At 39.0% G+C, this 22,950-nt stretch overlaps 1 protein-coding gene across 3 annotated transcripts in view; it reads left to right on the top strand.

Annotated features, from left to right (window-relative positions):
- The window catches only part of LOC136435758 (nucleolar protein 8-like), a 69,099-nt gene extending 49,087 nt beyond the window's left edge, over positions 1-20,012 (top strand). For 2 of the 3 annotated variants that reach the window (XM_066429455.1, XM_066429457.1), the window contains exons 10-17: positions 152-242; positions 791-947; positions 5,809-5,901; positions 7,914-8,089; positions 15,293-15,407; positions 17,373-17,452; positions 17,983-18,065; positions 19,127-20,012. In XM_066429455.1, coding sequence (XP_066285552.1) covers positions 152-242; positions 791-947; positions 5,809-5,901; positions 7,914-8,089; positions 15,293-15,407; positions 17,373-17,452; positions 17,983-18,065; positions 19,127-19,207 — 876 coding nt within the window. In that variant the 3' untranslated portion in view covers positions 19,208-20,012. The remainder of the gene's footprint in view (positions 1-151; positions 243-790; positions 948-5,808; positions 5,902-7,913; positions 8,090-15,292; positions 15,408-17,372; positions 17,453-17,982; positions 18,066-19,126) is intronic. The other variant, XM_066429456.1, reaches the window with a different exon arrangement.
- Positions 20,013-22,950: the final 2,938 nt, after the last annotated feature.

The raw sequence follows: 22,950 nt of genomic DNA, 5'->3' as shown, positions 1-22,950 counted from the left end.
TTCCTGAACGAGAATGAACAACAGGGGACTGAGGACTGAACCCTGATGCACCCCCACTCCAACACCTAACTCCTCGCTGAACTGTGCACACCATAACATGTAGTTTATAATGAGAGCAAGTGATCTAACCTGATGACATGTGTCTCCCCAGCTGCTCCAGCTGCAGGCCCAGATTGGCCAGGATGACCGCTTCCGCATGGACCACAGGTTCCTGGAGGACAGCAGCGATGGGGAGGAAGATGGTAATTACTGTCTTGTAGTACAACAAAGTCCCCTTAACACACCTTTCATTGTACAATATTTCCTTGACACGAGCTCTGATGACTTTACCCGGAGAGAGACATATTGTGTCTTTGCCGCTGTTTTTGTTTTTGCATTACTGTACTGTTGCAATGATATGTGCTGGAAGGCCCAAATTTGAGACACTTGAACCTTATGCTGAAAGCTACATACGTCCAAAAATAATGACACCATTGTGTTCACAATGAAACTAATAGACCCCTGCAGCACCTACTAGTAGACAAAATGCCAGGGGAGGGAACAAAAATCTTCTGTGTTATCCACTTCCCACCTGCATGACATGCGAACTTGCCCTTTTCTGAGAACGTACTAACCTACAAGTACACCAAAATATAACCTCCATCACAGAGGTAAATATGTCATGCTTGTGTACAATGTGCATGTATGCCCTACTGGTACATGTTTATTACATTATACTGAAAAAGAAATATGAACTTTTTTGGTGTAGATATATGCTTTACTTACCATTGTTGTCCCCATTGTTTGTAAGACTTGAGGAAGACACCTACCTGTACTGAGGGGACAGGTGTGGACGGAGAGATGGAAGCAGAGAGACAGAAGTCCTTGGAAATCCTGAGGAGGGTGGTTGGTACCAAGGCTGCCATGGCAACAGAGAAGGGCAAGAACATTGACAAGCTCAAGTTCAAGTAAGCTCTCTAGTAATGATGAGTTACTGTACATGTATAACTACTAGTGAAGAGCATCAAGATTAAAGTGCTTGTGTTACAAACAACACTAAACTACAACAGTTCCTGATTATAAGCAACCATGATCATATTAAGTGTTATTCAATGAACAAAGATGTATGTACGAAGTACACACTCTTTGTTATACATGTATTATTGAACATCTTATCTTACAAAATCCAGTTCTTGATTCCTCCCGCCAGCAGGTAATCAAGTTAATTTCCAGCTCATGATGTCATAGTAAATGGGTAGCCGGTTCAGAACCTGGAACCACGACTTGCAAAAAAACGTTCTAACTTTGAGAAGCAAACAGTGCATAATCATCGTAAAGTACAAAGAATTACAAGTTAACAAAATCTTTGCTTTCCCGCTTCTCAAAATAATGTTTTTGTGAGCCGCAGTGCCAGGTTCTGAACCGGCTGTCGTGTTTACTATGACGTCACAAGCAGCAGCTGGAAATCAACTTGATTACCTTCTGTCGTCATAAATCAAGAACTGGAACGTCTGGAAGTACGATGTGTAGATTTTTCAGTTGCGAGGCGTTCAAATCTTGTAAGTAATGGGAGAACCGTATCTATATTTCGTAAACATATAATAAGACTGACTAAAGACTATGTTGTCTTTTAAGTGTTGTATGCACTTTAAAGGCTATTCTACGAAAATTGAAATTAACAGTAGAGATAGGTGAAAATACATTGCATCCTTCTTCAACAAGTCTTCACAGAAATAGTCCTCAAGTCATCCTTATTCAAACTCTGCTCCTTGTCTCTAATTTTAATGAATTATCAGAATTTGCTATTCACTGTAATTGCTTTTATAGCCTAATCAGCGTAATGGAGCGTAAGACACACAATGTACAGCTAAGGTCTGGATGGTGTGCATGTAACGGGCCATTCTGAATTTATTCTGAGGCACTGTCATACATGTATATATAAGTGTGGAGACAGTATCATACATGACATGTAACCTTCATTAATATTCATCTGCCACACATAAATTTGCCACTTTGAAAAACAGTGGGTTTCAGAGATCTCTAGTACAGCACTCCCAGGTATGCACAGTTTAGATGTACAGGAGTGCATTATACTGGGGCACGTTGGGTTGGAGATCTGGTTGGACATATCTTTCCAGGGTGGCGGAATTATGTACCCTTGTGGAATTAATTATGTTAGTAGATGTGCATGCATACAGTCAAGACTGTGTACTGGTAAAGGGCACCTCTCACTGGGATGCAACTAGTTGGCGACTAGTTGCAAATGACAGTCATCAACTAGTTTCGCATAGTTGCCAAGTACATGTAGTTGCCACGCAGTCTCCAATGAATGCCAATTGGTCTCCTGTGGTGGCGATTTTTGTTGCCAGTTTAAAAAAATCGCACGTGGTGTCTGGACGCAAACTAGTTGCCATTATTGGCCCCCTATTTGAAAACAATTGGTTGCCAATAGGTTCCAGCGACATTTATTTTGTAAAAAGTAATAAGTCAGTTTCAAGGTTTGTTTGCTCTAATAAATCTATAAATATATATTATCACACACACATGATACAAAACACATGATAAAGTGAAATCTGGTATATTGTTCGTGTCAGTACGTTTTGGTAATTTCGGTCAGTGTAAAAATAGTCTAACATTATGCTTATAGTTCATAATATGTTAATCATATTGCGCTAAGTGTCATAAGTGAATATCCTTTTATCACTATTAATGTTTTTTGATGCATTTTAGTCATTTTACATTGTTTTTTATTCAGTAGCAACACTGCTGTTTCCGATACCCTGCTCAGCAGTGCTTCATTTGCAAATGCGGCGCGCGTCAGTGTGAGTGCTAGGGGAAACTCGTCTGAAACTTGCCAAGTCGTCGCCACTTTTAGTCGCCTACTAGTTGCATCCCAGTGAGAGGGGCCCTTTAGCCTAGGTGACCACTTCAGAGACTTACATGTACATGTAGCAAAAGTGGTTTGAATAAACTCGCGTTATTGGGAGACAGATTTCCACCAGACCATCACCAATAGAGCATTCCCTTCAAGGTTCTAATTAAATTCATATATAACATAACCCATTTCAGATAAACATGTAATAAACTATGTCATCATCATGTACGTCGACATGCTTTCGAATACAGGAAAAGTTGTTTGACAATGTGTCTCGTCAAACCTGCCTAGGGCAACCACTCGAGGGACTGAGCAATTGTGCTCGCTATATACATGTATGTAGACAGGTGGTCTTGACACAGGTTACCAGACCAGGGGTGAGAGGATGTCTTGATGTGAGATTGCCAGGCACTTGACAAAAATGAAGGCAAATGCTTTGTTTTTTTATCATAAAAGTTCACCTTTCTTGGTAAATTACATGATGAAAATTACTATACTCCAACTCAATTTGACTAACCAAAATTTTCGACCGAATCTCTCAGTCTTCTTCAACTATCTGACCCATTGACTGTAGACACATGATTTTTCTACACATGTGGCGTCAGCACTGAGTCAAAATTTGACGGACGTCGGTACCACCCCCGTCCAAGTTGAGAGGCTGTGCCCTGATGTAGATGGCCTCCTGTACTCCTTTGTTTTTGTTTCACTTTTCCAGTTTTCACGTTATTTCTGTTCAAGGTTCGTTCACCATGACTTGTGTTTTACATGAAGCCGATACCCGTAGTTCTTAGAAACTAAGCATTTTTCTGTTCTTAGATATTGTGGCCCTAACATCTGACTCACTGACAGACAAATTATCACATCTTTTGAAAATAAGAAATAACTGTACACTAGAAAGGCAACATTTGCAAGCAAATACAGCATGTTTAGCCATACTCCTTGCCATGCAAAAATGGACTCTCTCAAAATAACAATGGACCATTCTAAAATACTTCCACTAAAAAAATGGATCAAAATTGAGTTTAAAAACAATTATCAGTCTCTCCATACAGGAATGGAGTCTTCCAGTAGCACATCAACACAATATGGACCAGTCCAAAACCATATCCACTTATTAATTAACAAATACACTTCTGCTAACAAATGGACTTTTTCATAATCATTCCAGCTCAACATTAAAAGAAATAATTACAGAATCCTCCCCTTGCAAGAATGGGATATTCCGTGCCATCTCCATGTAAACTACACCAGTGGAAAAATATCCGCTGAAAATTACACTCTTGCGCATAATCAACCCAGTTCAAAATTGAATGAAAAAAGGTCAACCCCAGGGAAGAATGAAGTTTTCCATAGTATACATAATGATATATATGAAGATTTGACAGGAGAAGAAGGAAATGACCAAAAACAACATATTTCAGCGATAGTATGGGTGAAATATAAAAATGTGACACCCCTTTGTTTGAATGCATGATTCAATAGTATACACTTTGGGTTGAAAATAACGAAACCAAAAAATTCTTTGTTTAAAAAATCGTTTTGAAAGGCTGTATGGCAAACATTTGAATGAGGGCCTGTGTACATGCCAAATTTCACATTATTTTGGTCTAATACATGTAGGAACTGGAGATGTGTATCTTTTTTCAAAAAAGAGTGGACAAAGCCATGTAATCACATGTCCTAGGGATTCCCATACCATATTTGGCATGAATACTAGCCTACACCTGCGCCAGAAATGCAAGATAATTAGATTAACTCAATTGACCAATCAGGTGGTCGCAAGGCTCACAGGCATGCAAGGCCAGGTGCAAGGCACTTGGGGTCACTGACCTTTAGGTCATATGTAGTATTGAAAGTGACAGAAGTGGCAAATATTGTCAAGAAAGCCCAAAATAAATCGTTTTGAAGATATGTATGCCAAAAATGGGAATGTAGTCCTTTAAATATTTGTTCAAGCCACATATACAGCAAATTTCAGGTCATTCGGTTGAAATACCAGGGCGCAGGAGGCCAAGATATGCTAAAAATAGCCTAAAAACCTCAATAAAATCACTTTCAAGGTCAATATCAAAAAAAGGAAAAAAACGCACATTGGTTTTTGCCTACATTACCTCTGTACCAAATTTCAGGTCATTTGGTCAAAAAATGACAGAGATGAATCGATTTGAAGATTTGACAGGAGGAGAAGAAGAAGAAGAAACATGAGTAAAAACAATATGTTTAGCCATACTAGGTATGGCTAAACATAATGATCATTAGAAATATTAGTGCAAAATGTGTCTTACAAAACGTATCTTACAAATGGGTACGCAACAGAATGTACTCATGGCATCAATGTTACAATCAATCAATCAAACGTTATTGCACAACAAATGTAACAGGTACAATGTATGGCAAGTTCTTAAGTAGTATTGGTAGATGACTGGAATTTCATACTTGTGGCATTTGAAAGTTATGTGAAGGTGAACATGGTTGAATATGAATTATGCCTAATTTGCATATTATTATATTTCATGGAGATATGAGGTCTCTGAACTCTTGTTCTGGATTGAGGAAAGGCACTTCTCAAATGTGAAGTCAGTTTTGAATTTAGAATGGGTTTGCAACTTCTAATCTCTTGTCTCCAGACAGAAACAAATGTGTCTTTCAGACATTGTTACATGACAACAGCAAATGTTCCTGTCCTGTTTGAGCACAAAACTTTCAATGTAACACTCGTTAGTGTGCAGTTGAAAATTGTTAGCCAAGTTATCTTAAGCTTGTACAGGGTGCCTAATGCTTATCTTATGCATATTGGAAAATTCCAGGTGACCGAGAAGAAATGGTCATCTTATGGAGGGTGTTGCCTGACCAGCTGTAACTGAATATTTGTTCAGTCATGAGTGAATTGGATGATACATGTATGCTATATGTCCTCTATAACTTGTTATATGAACAAATGTGGCATTTTTCAGGGACCCTTCTGCAGTGCGCTATGACCCTACAAGAGAGGACCACAAGCAGTTTGAAATTCCTGAGAGTGAAAGCCAAAATGATGCAGAACAAAGGTGACACTGTGTATACATGAGGGGTAATGGTACCGGTACAGACCATTCAGGTCCGGTCCAGGTCTAGAGGGTCAGGTACGAATTAATATCATCATGACCTGGACCTGGACCTGATTATAGTATTGCAGAATAAGATCAGACTTTGGAGAGCAAGACACAAGTATAGGTCTCTGTGAGTCCTACAAATTATGTTCAAATTGTATATTAGACTATAACTATTTTCAGTGCACACTAATGTAATGTGCAGAAAGAAAACGAAGATGAAATAAGATATGCAACTTTGTATTCCAATGTAACTATTATCTCAAAAAAGAGATTCAGAGTCTTGAGGTAGAATGTAGATGACAACTAGACATTATGACCTACTAATTTGATAAAAGTACTTAGCATTTGCAAGTGTTAAAAAAGAATTAATCAAAATAAGCTGACTATGGGCAGACAAGAAGGAAACAACTTTTGGTTAACTGATTTGTGGTTTGTTTGGGTGTCTTTACTTTCGGTGCAAATTTACATGAGTGAAAGTGGATGCCGTAATGACCTTTAGAAATGGACTTTAGGAATGGAATTAGGACTGGTACCGAGTTTTTGAATTGTATATTATTGTGATCATTGTGTATTATGTATTTGTATCCAGGGAGCCTGAAAAACAGGTCAAGAGACCTGAGTGTGTCCGCTGGCTAAATAAATAAATGAAATGAAATGAAAAATGTGTCGGATCACTATTATCAAGTCGGTTCGCACTTTGTTTCAAAGCTAACTATACTCGCCTCGCCGCCTGTTGACTCATATTTTAAGTGTTTGTATTTTCAGAACCTAACGTCTTCGAAAGAGAGAAACCACGACTCGTTAAACTTGCTGTTTTGTATTTCAATACACTAGTAACAATCATCATTATGTGACCTCCTGCTGGTTGCCTAGTACTGTGAATTTTCTATTCGGTCCAAAATCCGGTCCATTGTTTTTTTCCGGACCGTCTTTTTTTTTACCGGTCCAGCAGAAAATACCGGTTTTGTACCGGTACCCATCCCTAATGTACATATACAAATGTATGTGAACAAATCTGGTATTCACGATTAATAACAAAGAGTTTATCCGGGAATGGTTCCTCGGGTTGGTAAATCAATGGATTTTAGAGGGTTTTTTTTGGCACAAACACCAATACAAAGTTACCTGCCAACATTTCAGTAGTCCTGCTGCTACTGTCCACAGAGCAGTAATGACTGAAGTTACATTTACTTCTTTTGAATCTAATTGTACAAATGTAACTTCTCGATCCTGTTTACATGTAGCATGCTGTTCATCACCATGATGAATGAGTTAGGCTCAGTTGATTAGTTTAACTGTACTCATACAGGTGCACAATGGCCTGATTTACACATACGTTTTTGAAGTCGACTCGGGGCTGTGTGTGAGGAGGTTTGGGCTGCTCAATTTGACTTTTTCTACTAGAAAACGCTACTTGAGTGACCTAGGGTTCTCCTTGCAGAGTTCTGATTCGACTCCAAGTCGACTCAAAAACGTGTGTAAATTGGGCCTATACTATAGCTAGTGTACAGATATCATTAGCTCAGGGAAGGAGGTTCACCTCAGATGAGAGGTACTGTTTCTGGTTGTGTTTGTGTGTTCACACCTATAACGCATTATATTCCTGTCGATAGGACTGTTATGTTTTCTGGTATGTGAGTACATGTAGGTATTGATGTCCTGAAGAAACCATTTGCCCCCCTTGCAGCTTTCCAGGTAATCCAGCATTACAGGCCTCCCCTCCGCTCCATTTGGGACAGCTGTCCGACATGTGCTGGCATTTAGGTCATTAATGAGAAAATGTCATTATAATACATTTTTATGGTAGGTAATTTGACTTAATGATCATGACATTTACAAATCAGGTAGATCAGGGATCAAACTGGATGAATTTGCAAAGATTGTACAAACAATTTTTTGCCACCTCCAGTAATTACTTCATGGAGGTTATTTGGGTGCTCTGAACTCTTGTTGTTCTTTGTTGACAGTGGTGCAGGTACCTGTAAGGAACCCAAAACTGCCCCACAAGACGAGACAGTTCCAGACACCACTAAGGACAGGTACTTCCAGGTGACCTCAGATCTGAAGGAAGCGTTCAGTAGTGCAGATGGACAGACCTTCTCATTTTTTGGGCCAAGTTCTGCAGAGACCACGGAAGACATTGGTAATTACACACGACATCATGATCACATCCTTACCTTTTTTTTGCTGTTGTTTGCTTTCTTTTTTCAGAGGCTACACCTATATAGCATGTCACCTACAAAAGTACGTAAACTTGCCATGTTCATTTATATCGGGTTAATATCAGGGTTCACATAATTGTGTCCAAGGAGAGATTGTATGCAACGGCCACTACTCTTCTAGGACTTTGCTCGCCGCTCGTTTCATGGTATGGGGATTCGAAGGTCCCCGGATCAAGACCGCTTGTGGAAATCTTTTTTTTACTCCGGGAAGGAGGAATACCTCCTTCTGTGAGCATTGGAAGTGCTTTTGTTTGCGCGTTCGCAGCTATAACTCACGATCCCGTTGTCGCATTGGTGTGTAACTTGGCATATCGTTTGCCTGGTTCGGCGTGGTGATGCACAATGTCTTTGTTACACAGTAACTACTTTAAACGTCAATGCAATATTGTAATTGCACCGGTCCCCTATAATTGATGGCAAGGGCCGCTGCCCTGCCATAGCGACCATGTTATAACCCGTTACGCTTGACTGCAATACTTCAGGCAGATACGCGGTACAAAGATTCCCTACTTGCTGTGATCGTATAGTCCCTGTTACATTGTAAAATAGACAACGTGCATCACCACCCGCAACCTAGCAAACGATATACCAAGTTACATACCAATGCGGCAACGGGAATTGTGAGTTTTAGCTGCGAACATGTGCAGAGTGACCTCCTGTCTGTGTATTAAGTATGTCGTGTCCAGTCACAGCTCGCATACTAGTTCGTGCGCACGAGACGGACGGTGCACTTTTACGCACAGTGTGAGAATGGGAAATCTCTGGACCTTCAAACTTACCACACTTGTAGTTTGTAATACGGAGTCTGTGACAATGTGAACAGTTTACGCAGGGGATGAAAGATTGTTGAGATATGTCTCTCAGAAAAGTGTGCGCCGGCCGGAGCCAGTGTCACTTCCGGGTGGTCACCGGATTGTTAGATCCGGTGACCTTTGACCTTCCCGTGAAATGTTACGATAATTCAAATTAGCTTCAAAAGGGGCCATCTAGATCTAAATTTGTGACTTTTCCAGGAATTTCTAGATCCCATCTGTGCCATGCTGTAAAAACGTACTTTTAGCAGGTTGAACACTCCTGTATTGAAAGAAAAAGATAAATAAACACTTTTTCTTTACTTGCTCTAAAACACTACTTGGACTGTGCAGAGATGCAATTTGTGTGGGCCAATACTTTTAATTCTTTATTTACCGCTTATCGAAGTGCACTTTTCACACCTGGCTCCACATACAACCCACGATTCCGTTGCTGCATATACTAAAGTATCACAAAATGATATAGAACTGATGGTTCTAATCGAAATAGTGCTTCATGATAAAGATGACATAAAATGGACCAAACCATTAAACTCTAGGGCCATAATTAACAATTATCCAGTATAATGGCCCATCCCTACACAATTACTAGTAATCGCCAGATACAACAAAATAAACCAGGATTGTAATTGTCTGTGTTTTCACACCTGACATCAAGATCCATTTCATGCATTTATCTTACAACTGAGCAGGTCACTAGCAAAGGGAATTAACAAACACCTCACCCACAATGTACACACTTTAAATATTTCACGGAGAATTGTGTCCAATGGACTCTTGTTTTTTTTCCTTTTAAACATCCATTTGATATATACAATGCCTTTGTCTGATGAACAAGACTTCATAGATTCCAAACCCGGCCTTTGAATTTTTTGTTCATTGTGACGGGAAATACCGTTCAACGGATGCTTGCATGTATCAGTATTACATAACGCAAATACCGCACTTAAAATCATACTGAACCAAACATTGCAGTAGAATCAGATACAGTAACTGCAGTTGAACATAACTCTGTGCATGTAAATGAACCAGAAATTTTCATGGTTGCCGATTTTGAAAGAAGGTCCCCAAATCCAGTGGCACGGCGCCTATGCACGTAAGATGATTCTCGCAAACACTCGCCACTAGACTACTATTCCCGACAGAAGCTGTTGATGTTGTTTGCATGAAATAAGGATTTTTAAATGCCAGTAGAGCGTTGGGTCAAGGACATTATATAGGGATGCTTCACCAAAAAAAGCGATCCTTTGTTACAGTAGCAAATGCTCCATTGTTAGTCGACTTCATTCAGAAGTTTTCACGGACAACACTGATGGGGAAAGTGACGCCGAGCCTGTGACGCTGCTCCGCACAAAAATATGTGAATCTTCCTAAATAGGGGTTACGAAGGCTGCTCAGGAAATTCCCTACTTCATTTAGGCTGGAATGTTTTGATCCACTCACATCAGGGCAAGCCCCTACTGTTTTTTGAAAGATGTGGTGGGTTCTTTTACGTGCTCAAGGTGTGACTCTCCTCAATCAGGGGACCTCCATTTAATGTCCTATACGAGGGACGTCCCTAACCGTAGCTAGGTACTCATTTACACCTGAGTGAAGTGAGTTAATTTGTGTTAAGTGCCTTTCCCAAGGGCACAACGTCAGGGGCCCATGTCCAGACGTGTAGGGGCAACCCGGGATCGAACACGGGTCCCCTTATTTAACAACCGTATGTTCTAACCATTACACTTAATTACCATGGTGCTGATATTCAATCATGGTGCTTTTTCAAATTGAACAATACATGTATGTTTTATTGTGTGTTATGTACATAATTACATTGATAGCTTTTATAATGAACTTATTGTACATCTTTAAAGAAAGTTGTAAGCCAAGGCCAGCTTTTTTAAAAGCACTTGTTTTTAATGTATCCAGAAGTTGAACCAACCTCAAAAGGCTCCTATTTTGGTTGAAGAAAGTCCTTGTCCATTTATCAGTGGATCAAAAGTTAAGACTTCATATATAGTTTGAAACATTAAGAAAAAATCCTGGTATTTTGACTTTGTAGCTCCTGTTGTAATATTTGGGATGCCTGTGTCTACTTTTTAGCGAAGCTTTAGGAGCGAGCTTAGTAGTATATTTTATGCCCGTTTCACAAGAATTCCCAGAATTGCACAGGAATTTCAGGATCCGTCCGCCCGCCTGCCACTATATACCTCGTTAGCACGTTTGGCATCCAGGTACGCAGGTCGATGACAGATGACCTACTTACGTGGTGTCTGATTTCATACTGGTGGGATGTGTGTCAGGGAGTTCACCGAATCTAGTATTCAAGCTTTGAAAAGGGTTTTCAACCTACCCCAGTTGATCTATCATCAAAAGAACGTGCTGAACATCATGCCTCCCACCAAGAAACCTCTGTGAACACCAAAACTTGAGGAGATCCAAGCATATATAGAAAGGCAAAGTTTTTCAACGGAACGATAAATAACTTGGTTACCGCTTCGGCAGTCTACACTGAACGCTTTACGGGGCGGGGTGCGGTGTCGGTAAAACAACACTACGGTAGCTCCTCGAAAACATATCCTACAGAGCTAGAATAATAACCAAAACAGTCGTAAGAGCCCCAGCAAACCGAATTTCTAAACTTCTGGCCTAGATTCTCACTCCTTGGATCAACTCAGACACCTTCGCTACGGCAATAATTTTTTATTACCACACTTATTCATATTGTTTCTGTTCTCTACCATTAATCATCTGCAAAAATCCAAGAATCAAGAAGAACTTGAATTGGTGTTGCCTTACCTTCAATTTCAGACTAACCTCCTAGTAGCTGGACTTCAGAGAAGATTATGTTTTCGGTTGAGCCAGCTGTTTGGTGGGTCTATATATATGTCAAGAGCATAAGTCAAGAAAGCTTCGAGGAATCTTTATGATTTTTGGTAGGTGTGTAGTGGTTGTGCAAAGAAAGGTCATGTTCGAAAATGGTTAACCTTGCGTTTTTTAACAGTACTGCAGTGGACTTTGCATTTTTGTGTGTTTGTATGTAGGCAAAAAAAGTGACGGAAACGTTGATGGATCTTAAAAAATGGTTCCCCTGGCATTTTCTGTCAGTACTGCAGCAGGCTTTGTGTGGATGTGTATTTGTATGTCGCCAACATAACTCGAGAAGCTGTTGATGGTTCTGTATGCTATTAAGTGGGTGAGTAGAGTTTACAGAAAGGAAGGTCAAGTTCGATAATGGGCCAAAATTTTGGGGCATATTTTCCGAAAGTGATGTCATGATTTTTGTGTGATAGATAGTTCATGCCACAGGAAGTAAGTTGTGTAAGTTTGGGCCCCCTAGCGGCTTGTTTGGAACTGCAGTGGGTGTTTTTGTTTTGACCTTCGGACATGAATAACTTGAGAAGGGGTTGACAGATCGTCGCGATGTTTGCTATGTAGAGAGCTCAGATGGTGCTTTACATAATCATTGACTTATTATGCAAATCAGGAGCTAATTTGCATAATCAGGAAGGAAAGTTTGTAAATCCACTTTTTTCATAACCCGAAAACAGGTCATATAAACAGAGGGTCTTGCCTAAAAGTAGGTCATGTAAATAAACAGATGGGGCACTCACTACTCTCCAAGCAGAGGTGTGGGTCTGGCTGGTTTTTAACGTGTTTAGGCATTTTTATCCAACACACAGTTGGCGACATAACGAAAAGGGGACAAAATAGAAAGCCTGACAAAAACACCTAAAAACACAAAAAACACCAGCCGGACCCACTCCTCTGCTTTGAGAGTACTCTTCTCCAAAACTGCACCACTGCTAGGTACGGAAAAGTCACATGTACTACATTGTATGTCTTTCAAAATGTGTATGATATGGAATAAAGATTTATTCTATTCATATTCATTCATTTTGATTTACCACATTTGTGGAAGGTTTGACAAAACAGGTGACTATCACCCAATGCCCCTACTCTTTTTCGAAAGGTGTGATTGGTTCTTTAATGTGCTCGAGGTGTGGCTCTCCCCAAACACGGGACCACCATTTAACGTCCTATCCGAGGGACGTCCCTAACCCTAGATGAGTTAGGTACTCATTTACACCTGAGTGAAGTGAGGAAAGTCGTGTTTAAGTGCCTTTCCCAAGGGCACAACGTCGGGACGCAAGTTCGGACATGTCTCTGGGCACAATCTGGGATTAGATCCCGGGTCCAATTGTTTGACAGCCGCGCGCTCTACCACTTGCGCCACACGACGCCACAGAATATATTTTGACTGTACCATTTCATAATCACTTTCAACTTACAACACTGCAATATCAAGCCTTTGTGGCCCATATAATATCAACATACTCATATTTTTGCCATACAGCCGCCGTTCGGCGGGCCGTATGGCATTCAGACCGCTCTGAGATTGGACGGGCGACGGGCGGGCGATGGGCGGGCGACGGGCGGGCGATGGGCGACAGGCGCGTGCATGGTCGGATCTCTATACCTGCCAAACAGGACGGCACGGCATGTACACTTTGTTCTGTGGGCCCAACATAGAAAATGCTGAACTGATGCAAAATATTACAATGTAGATTGATATTTAACAATGCAAACGATGTAGTAAAACAATATAAAGTTTTCCTTTAAAAGTTTGTGTTTTGTAATGGACATGAAACGTTAAAAATGTCTCGCTTGTAGTTGTACAACACTGGGATATGTCGCAATGCATTACTGTTATGCAGCAGGGGCATGGTTCACTTCCGAAAAGCCGTTCCACATGCATATATTTGGGCATTTCCGCCGGCATCCCTGCTTGTATGCCCTGTCAGATCCCCAGAAGTGGCCATATTACATATATTACCACAAAATTACACAAAAAGGGACTGATTTTGTTACGAAAATGGACAGAAAGGTGACCAAAATATGGTGCCGTGTAGTGAGATTTAAACGTTAGGTATCTTTAAAAATCATGGCAGGACTATCATGGCCCAGTAGCTCACTTGGTACATGTAGCACATGGAGTGTGTAAGCTTGGTGGGGACTAGAAGGTCCCTGGTTCGAACCCGAGGGCGTCAAACCTTTTTCCTTTTCTTTTTCTGTTTTTTTTTATAAACTTTTTTTCTTTTTATTCAAGGAGGAAATATATTGTTTTTGCTGGCGTGTTCTTCATATTTTTCTTCTTCTTTTGCATAATTTATGCAAATTGTATTTCCCTTACGATAAATGCTAGAGATGTCATATTTGATTTGTAGGTGCCTTTAGGAAAGGTGAATGCAACACATACATTATGCTAATGAGTCTCATTGGCATATTTTATGCAGAAACTTTCATTTCTTCCAAATGCGCCCCAGTCAGCTTTTTTGAAAAGCTTTCTTGAAGCTGACTTTGAAAACAGTTTATTTCATACCAAACTCCACAAAACTGAATAAAACTTAACACTGCACTTGTGCAATTTAGTTCTTTTTACAAACTATACTTCAACCGTTTCATCCCCACCACTATGAGGTCGTATGGCCAGCTTTTTTTGAAGCTCTTGTTTCATGACCAGTTACATGTATAACATATATCAGCACACTAGACACATATACTAGTCCTGTACCACCAAATGATTTTTAACCCTATCTAGACTGGACTCATTTGCCGCCACCCCTCATAACTTACAAACGGTATGGTGTATGATCAAATTTGCAGGGGGTGATAAGCATAAATATTAATCCCTCTCCATAAGAAACCTTGATTATTTGGCGAAGATTATGTGTTCGTGGAACTCTAGTTATAATTATTTTCCACTAACAAATATCATTATAGCAGTTTTTCATCAATTATACAAAACTATGTCCATAATACTTCCATATTGATTTCTAATGGCGTTCCTCTTACCCTAAATAACATTTCCTATATTTTCTAATAATAATAATAATTTTATTTGCAAGTTTTTGCCCGAGGGCTAATTACAACATGAAACAATGCGTAGCAAGGGTATACTGTACAGATAGTGCAAGTTAACAATGTTGACTAGTAGAACACATGGCTATTCTAAAAACTGCTACGGAATACAATCTAGTCGCTTTTTGGGTTTGACTTCTTTTTTGGGAGCATTGGAAGACGAAGTGTCCCACTTTTTTTGTAACGAGTGGGTTTTGGGAGGTTAACAAGGTTCTAGTTTTATTTTCGTCAGTTAACGTTTGGAAATTGTGGTAAGTTTTCCTGGCATTGACTAGAAAGAGGTTTGTCAGCAAGATTACAAACAGATTTTCCTGTCAAAATACACAGAAGAACCTTGTTTTTACTTACATGTATGACAAACATCACATCATCCTGACGTCTTACTGTGTTTTCTTGTCTTGTTGTTAGAAGAGGACATGACCTCTGAGTCAACCCAGACTCCACATAAAAAATCACCATGGCAACCAAAAGTGTTCCAGTACGACAGCAGTGATGAAGAAGATGAGATCATCCAGGAAGACCTGTTAGTCAATATTTTTTGTTTCTGCTATACTTTCTGCTTTGCATGTTATTTTGATTACTGAGAAGATTTTTTGAGAATTCCTTTAATTTTTTTTTATGCACTACTCATTACAATTAATTGTCTTCAAAAATCTGAGAACCAACTTAGAAATTGAATTGGTGACCTGTATACTGGCATACATTTTGGTCATTCCAAGTTGCTGCAATCATTCACATTCTTTTAGTGATTGTTGCAGTTTGGGTACTATTTGGTGTTTTCTTAATTTCTTTCCTTTGTTCTTTGGAACATTTTCTTGACTGTGATCCACTGAGAACCAATTATTCAGTAGTAGTATAATCCACTGTGTTCTGCTGCTAGAAGAGCAGGAGATGTCTTAGAATGGTGAAAGTTACTCTAAAACATTTTCGAAAATGTTATTTTTTCTGGACCTTTTTCCTTTTTAGGTTATATAATGTCTTTTTAAGGTCTCTTTTAGGGAGGACTTTATAATGGTCTTTATTGTTCTGAAAATGTCGCTGGGATGTCTGGAGAAAAACTGCTTTGTATAAGTACCAGGTCCTATTGTTCTGAGCTTTTTTTTATAAGTATGCATTGTTCAAAACACTTGATGGTCTCAGAGGGGAGCCCAACCAAATGTGTGAAGAAAATGTGCAATGTTACTTCACATAAAACTGCAGCGTAACATAAAACCAGGATTTTTAAAAACGAAGTATTTAGGGATATGTGCTACACGTAGCTGCAAAATCAGTAATACCGCCAGAAATGTAAACTTGGCAGACTAAAGTACTCAGAAAATTGTCTGAAAAGCTTTGATAACCATGCATTTGAAGATGACAACGTCAAAAGCTCTCTGTTCCTTATTGAAACAGTCTATAGGCATCATGGGAGAATTACACTACATGGTTGTTCACTAGTTTTGCATGGCAAATGTCACATCCGCTTCATGCTAAACACATTTATTTACAAGACAACTTATTAAAATCTCTTTTGCTAACCTGCAACTGGAATTGAAGTGTAATCAATCATAAAAACGCATTTTCTAGCTGCAACCTACCGCACTCTGATGTACTTTACCGCCGCCATATTCATTATCATTCAGCAGGCGACAAAGGTTTGTGAGGAACACTTTTTGTCTTAATTTTTTTATGTGATAGTGGACTGAAGGTGATATTTTCGTCAAAGTTTGCACCTCACCAGGAGCACATGGACATATAAGTATTGCTGCATCCTGGTAACGCCCCGATGAATAATGCAGAAGTTGCCATGACAGTGGGATGGACTTCGAGTGACGTTCTGCTTACCCAACAAACAGGTTCTTACCGAAGGGCTGATGCATGAATTTTTTTAATTTTTTTGCTTGGACATGTTTGTATCCTTAGCACTCTCTTCAAGCCAATGAATAAACAATAGCTGCTGTATAAAAGATAATTAGCGGCAAGATTGTCACGATGAATCTTCTCTCCCGCAAAAATGTTAGCACCTGTCGGAGAGTACAGCCATTCTCAGTGTAATAAACGGTAGTTTCAAATTGCAATATTATGGTATCAGCATGACTAGAGAGAAAATCTAACATATGTAGCATAAGTGACAAAGGTAATCTATGCATGATATTGACAGAATAAGAGAAAAAAATATGGTTTGTTGTTCTTCCAGATTGGTTTCAATTAACTCTTATCAGAAAAATCCCAGTTTTAGGTTATAGGTTATAAATGTCTATTTCCAGTGAACAAAATGTGGATTTCAAAGTATGTGTTTTAAAAATGTTTATTTCATGTCCTTCAGTACTGGCCTTTGTTCAGGAATGTCTAAAGTCCGCTTAACATTTCTAAGACATTTTCAGCTCTTCTAGCAAGTGGTCTGAACACCCTGCAGCTGCAATCAGTCCAATGTTCTTTTAAGTTGTGGTGGGGGGGGGGGGGGTCAACACGCTATGTAATTTAAAAGTTTTTGTTTTCTGTCCTCCAGTAAAAAGATACCTGAAAAAGTGGAAGAATCATACAGAAGAAATAGCTTTTTCTTCACCAACAATGATTCAAGGCTGAAAGGTGAGAAGATGACTTGTAAATAGTGCCAAGTTTCTTTACTTGGTACTGCAGCAAACATCGTGTGATTGAATATGTGTCTGTACGTATCCTGAACATACTATGGTCATGACTTTTGGGTCACTCTCAGATACTGTAGATTTTGGGCCCGGAAAAAGTTTACAGTAAGTTTTAGCTCCCTTGAAGCTATGCATGGGAACTGCAGGCATGTTTTTGTTAGATTTAAGAACAGGATTAGGATGAATGGATTTTCATGTTTCTTAGCATGTATACGCAACATAGGAGAAGAATAGCACAATTGATGCAAATTAGGGCTTTATTTTCATTATCAATGAGGAAACATAGGATTTCTTGTATTTAATGATACAACTTGCAATGGTACCAGTCTTGGAAGATGCAGAAATAATAACATTCAAGTTTTTGCAAGTACATATGTACATGACATGTATCATCTTACATGATTTAGAAGTGAAGAAATATTTTCAGTTTTATTGTACCTATATGTATTTTATGTGTGTGTGTTGTTGTTACAGAAGGTATGCTGCAGTTTTACAGGAAGGACAAGTTGGAGGACATCAGGCAAGCATGGGAGGAGGTCCGACCTGAGCTGTTAGAAGTAAGGAGAATGTTCCGCATGTACAGAATGTTAATGCTGCCAGAATATACCCCTCTCCAGAATATACCCCTGACTGAAATATACACCTGACCAGAATATACCTGTGGCTGTATATACATGTACCCCAGACCAGAATAGACCCCTGACCAGAATAGACCACTGACCAGAATATACCCCTGACCAGAGTATACCCCTGTCCAGAATATGCACCTGACCAGAATATAACCACGGCTGTGTATACAATGTACATGTACCCCTGACCAGAATATACCCCTGTCCAGAATATACACCTGACCGAAATTTACACCTATCCAGAAAGTTAACGTCAAGTATTTTTTAGACAGTGCAGTATTGTTATGCATTATATTGATCCTGGCTGTCAACGTACACAAAAGTCATGACACACATACAACAAAGGATGACCCAATTGCCTACATGAAGAATGATCATGGGATGAATGACATCACTATAAAACACTATAAATATAGATATTTCTCATTAGTTATGCAAATTAAGTCCCAATTAACATAATTTGCACTTCATTATGTACATCTCTGTCTAAGCTACCTGCATACTGAATATCATTGATATTTGTCGTTCCTTTGTTCAGTTATTCTCCTTGGAAGATTTCAACAAAATCCGCCCCTTTAGTTCCAGAGCAAACTACTAGGGGGCCTAAACCTGCACTAAAGACCATAGCATGTTCACGTCAAAAGATACAAAAAATGGAAGTTCTGCTGCAGTACCAAGGTAACATACATGTACCATGGGGGGCCAAAATCGACCTGCACCTTTCTGTTCCAAACAACTACCTACATGCCAAATATCATTTCAATCCATCCAGACGTTCTTGAGTTATACATCCGGAAACAGAAACACACACACAGACACTCTCAAATCTATATCTCCATTTTTCATAACAGTTTGAACGTTATAACAGCTTGAAAGCAGAAGGATGAGGTCAGGCCTAATCAGTACCTACATGGCATGCTACAGTATTTCAGTATTTCACAGGCAGTAACAATGCCCTGACTGAATTTTCTCTGATACATGTATTACAGGAGACCAAGAAGAGACACAAGAATGCTGTACGACAGAAGAAGAAGAATCAGAAGAACAGACCAAGGCATAGATACAAGTAAACATAGCCTTGCATGAAACTAATGAAATATTTCAAAGAGAATTACTGGGGAGATATGAAATGTTGCTGCCACTTAACAGATGCACTATTATTGTCAGACAATATTTTCCATAAGACTGTATGATGGAAGAGACCCATGTGTCCCTGTTGTGTGAATGATGGTTATGTGTGAAATGTTGGTTTGTGTAATATATATGGAGATCAATCACTAACATGGGTTTATGTGTCATGGAGTTCTTTGTATAGAGGAATGATGCACTGGCATGTGACAAAGGAGTTTCTGGAATACAGACTAGGACTGGAGAAAATATTAAACGGAAAGTGCTCTTTGATAGAAATGTAAATAACCTGTGTTAGTTACAGTAAATCTTGTAGTACAGCTTACATTGCACATTTTTACTGTCTTGGAAAACATTTTGAGTAGATTAGAAACAGCAAACATGCTCTTCGGGACATCTGTTATACATGTATGTACAACTGTAAGTTCAGGCAACATTAATGAATGGTCGTATTCAAAAGCTGTTGCCTTGGTTTTGTTGCAGTTTGACAGGTGAACTTTTTATCCAGGTGAACTATGTACTGTATATTGTAATATTTTCATTTTTACCACTTATCAAAGTTGCAGACACACCCACTGCCTTCCTATATTGCCACACCCTCTATACAGAACCAAACCCGACACTAGTATTGAGTAGTCTCTGGTTACAACAATGTCAATCTCTGTCTATTGTCACCTATGCTACTACCATGTACTTGCAATTAGCCTTTGGGCATGAATTTGCTTATAAACTGTCATATAGACTCGTCCTCGTTGAAATGCGCCAATCACTGTCCCCAGTATCTAAGTTAATAATATGAGCCAGATTATGTTTTACGAACAAAGCAACACAACATTGATATTGGTTGATTGCTTGAAGTCACAGGTGGGATTCCTCAGCCTTAAAAAGCAGCTGTCACCTGAGAGGACGTGACAAATTCAACAGCAGGCTAAAACGTAGCAATTCAGTTCTGAGAATGGTTGTTTGTCAGGTGAAGCCAGCTACCCAGGCTCTCTGACAGATGAAGTTAGATCACTCCTGATGTTGAACGCTATGTTCGGTGGTTTATTTCTGTTGCCAGACTCAGTAACGTTACCGTTAAAGTAAGACAGTCGTGGCATTTAGATTGATTAGCCACATATAAGACAGAAACAACCATTCTTTGATGACATTTTACCATTTTTCTGACATTTTAAATGAACAAGAAAGGGGTGCCGATTGCTCTCCTTTGTAGCCAATCTTGCTGAAAAGAATGTTTACAGTCATGACTGTAACATACGTTACCATTGTTAAATGCCTTCTACATTTCTTAATTGACCTGGTGTAAGAAATCTGCCCAGTTGATAGATATCCGTAGGTAGAAAAGAATGTACATATGATCAAAGGAAAGCTCTGCCCTTTTGTTGTGACCTACCCATATTTGGACTTAAAATGGTATGGCGACCCTGTGACGTCACAATTCAAGATAGCCGCCACCACACATGCCAATGGATCCAACAAAGGTTTTGTGACTCAAACCTGTAACTGTATGTGTGGTAAAATCATAACTGCCACCCAAGACGGTCCTTCGGCCACGGAAATTACGATTTGGCCAATGGAAGCCCCGCTTGTATGCTAACCTACAGAGCCAGAATATGAAACTTAAGTGGAGACTTTTGTAAGTACTGGATCAGAAATGAACATAAATGGGAGCTAGTTATATTGGCGGAATAGAAGAAATATATATATATGCCAACTTCATTCTATAGGTTAAGTTTGCCGCTTCACTTTTTTTTCTAAATTGAAAAAGAAAATTATAGAAGATCAGTGTGCCATTCAGGATAATCTGATATGAATCAACAACAAAATGCTCCTACTTTGGCACAACAGTGGACAAAGGTTGTCGGAAGCTATAGCTTTTCAATTGATCAATGGAGCAAAAGCCTGGTTCATGTATGTTGACTATCATGTGATATCTGTTTCTTTTTTATTTCAACTGTCAACTTCATTCCCTTTGTCGAGAAGGTTATGTTTCGGGTAGCGTTTGTATGTGCGTGTATGTAAATGACCAGCATAACTCAAAGAAGGCTTGGATGGATTGTCTTGATATTTGGTATGTGGATAGGTCTTGATGAGACCTGGAAATTAATAGATTTTGGGTCCCCTGGCGACTTGTTACGGTACTGCAGCAGAACTTTCTGTTAAGATATCTCGTGTTCTGGACATGCTATGGTCCTGATTTTTTAGTGATAGCTCTTTGGACAGAGATTACAGTAAGTGGTATAGCCAAGCAACTTTTTTGGAACTGCAGGAGCAGATTTTGCTTCAGATTTTGAAAGGGAAACTCAAGAAGGACTTAATGGATGGTCATGATTTTTGGTATGTAGGTAGCTTGAGTGATGATTTACATGATTAAATTCTTATTATGCAAATCAGTATCTAACTTGCATAATTAATGAGAAAGGTTTATACATCAGCCGTATTTCATGATAGGACTCGCAAACATGTGACATGTAACTAAGAGAGAATATTAATAGATATCAACTACACAAAATTAATGAAGACCTCATTTCAAAAACCCGCTGTGTTCCATGATATGACTTCAAATATGTGACATTTGTAACTGAAGAAGAGAGGAATGTTGATAGATAGAAAATATGCGAATGAAGACCTAATCAATAATCAATGAGCTACTACCATAATTCCATATTGGTAAATGACAGCAATTTCCTACTTATGGCATTTGGAAGTTATGTGAATGTGCACATCGTTGAATTAGATTATGCTAATAAGGACCTCATTTGCATAATCGATTATAAATGTTAGCATAACCGTCATAGTTTTGACAATTTTTGTTATTTGGGTGGACAAGATGATCAACTGGTATAATTTGTAATCGTTGAGAAACACTCATGATACGTCAGTCATAAAGGTTAAAATCATTTAGCGAAGGTATGAGGTCGTGGAACTAGTTATTGTCTTGCAGCGATACGACAACAAAGAACTAACATTGTTGTGGCCTCAGAGGAAGATGGATAATATTCAGTAACCAAGTCGACTTGTCAACTCCCAGCCTTCTGCTACAGAAGCAGAATCACTAACCACTGGACCAGTCACCGCTACCAAAGTTATTGTCATTAAGTTAGCACGTATCTTGTTTGATCTCAAAAACGTTGTCTTGATATGCAAATTCCGTTCTAGTCCTTTCTTTTCTGACGTTATTCTATTGTTTTTCTATGTTACAGTTTCGTTATATTTATGTTTTATTCATTTTGTTATTTGAAATCAGTTGTAATAAGTTAGTATTTCCAAGCATTTAGTTAAGTTTACTTTGTATTATTATTCAATTACAGTTTGTGTTACTTTCGTTATCTTATGTATCTAACTTTGAATGTGGGGATTTGCCCCCCAGGGCACATTGAAAAACGCCATCACAGGCGATATGTTACCCCTGGATAAATAAAAATAAAACAAACAAACAAAACAAACTTTGTAAGCAATTCAATTGTGTGAATCGGTAGCCTCTTTGTATGAATGGGTCTGTGATAAATCTGACTATACAGACGACTGCGACTCACTAACATTTGTACCTGTGTAAAAAAATAACGTTTGCCAATGACGAGGATAGAGAACTTTATTGATAATGATAGATTTTATGTCTGCATGGACAGAATATTAAGGTGCATTACTCTATATAGCATAACATCGCAATAAATCTCTAAGTAAA

The sequence above is a fragment of the Branchiostoma lanceolatum genome, chromosome 5 (genome assembly GCF_035083965.1).
Source record: "Branchiostoma lanceolatum isolate klBraLanc5 chromosome 5, klBraLanc5.hap2, whole genome shotgun sequence".
In the NCBI taxonomy this organism is placed as follows: Eukaryota; Metazoa; Chordata; class Leptocardii; order Amphioxiformes; family Branchiostomatidae; genus Branchiostoma; species Branchiostoma lanceolatum.
This window is presented reverse-complemented; position numbering and strand designations above follow the sequence as displayed.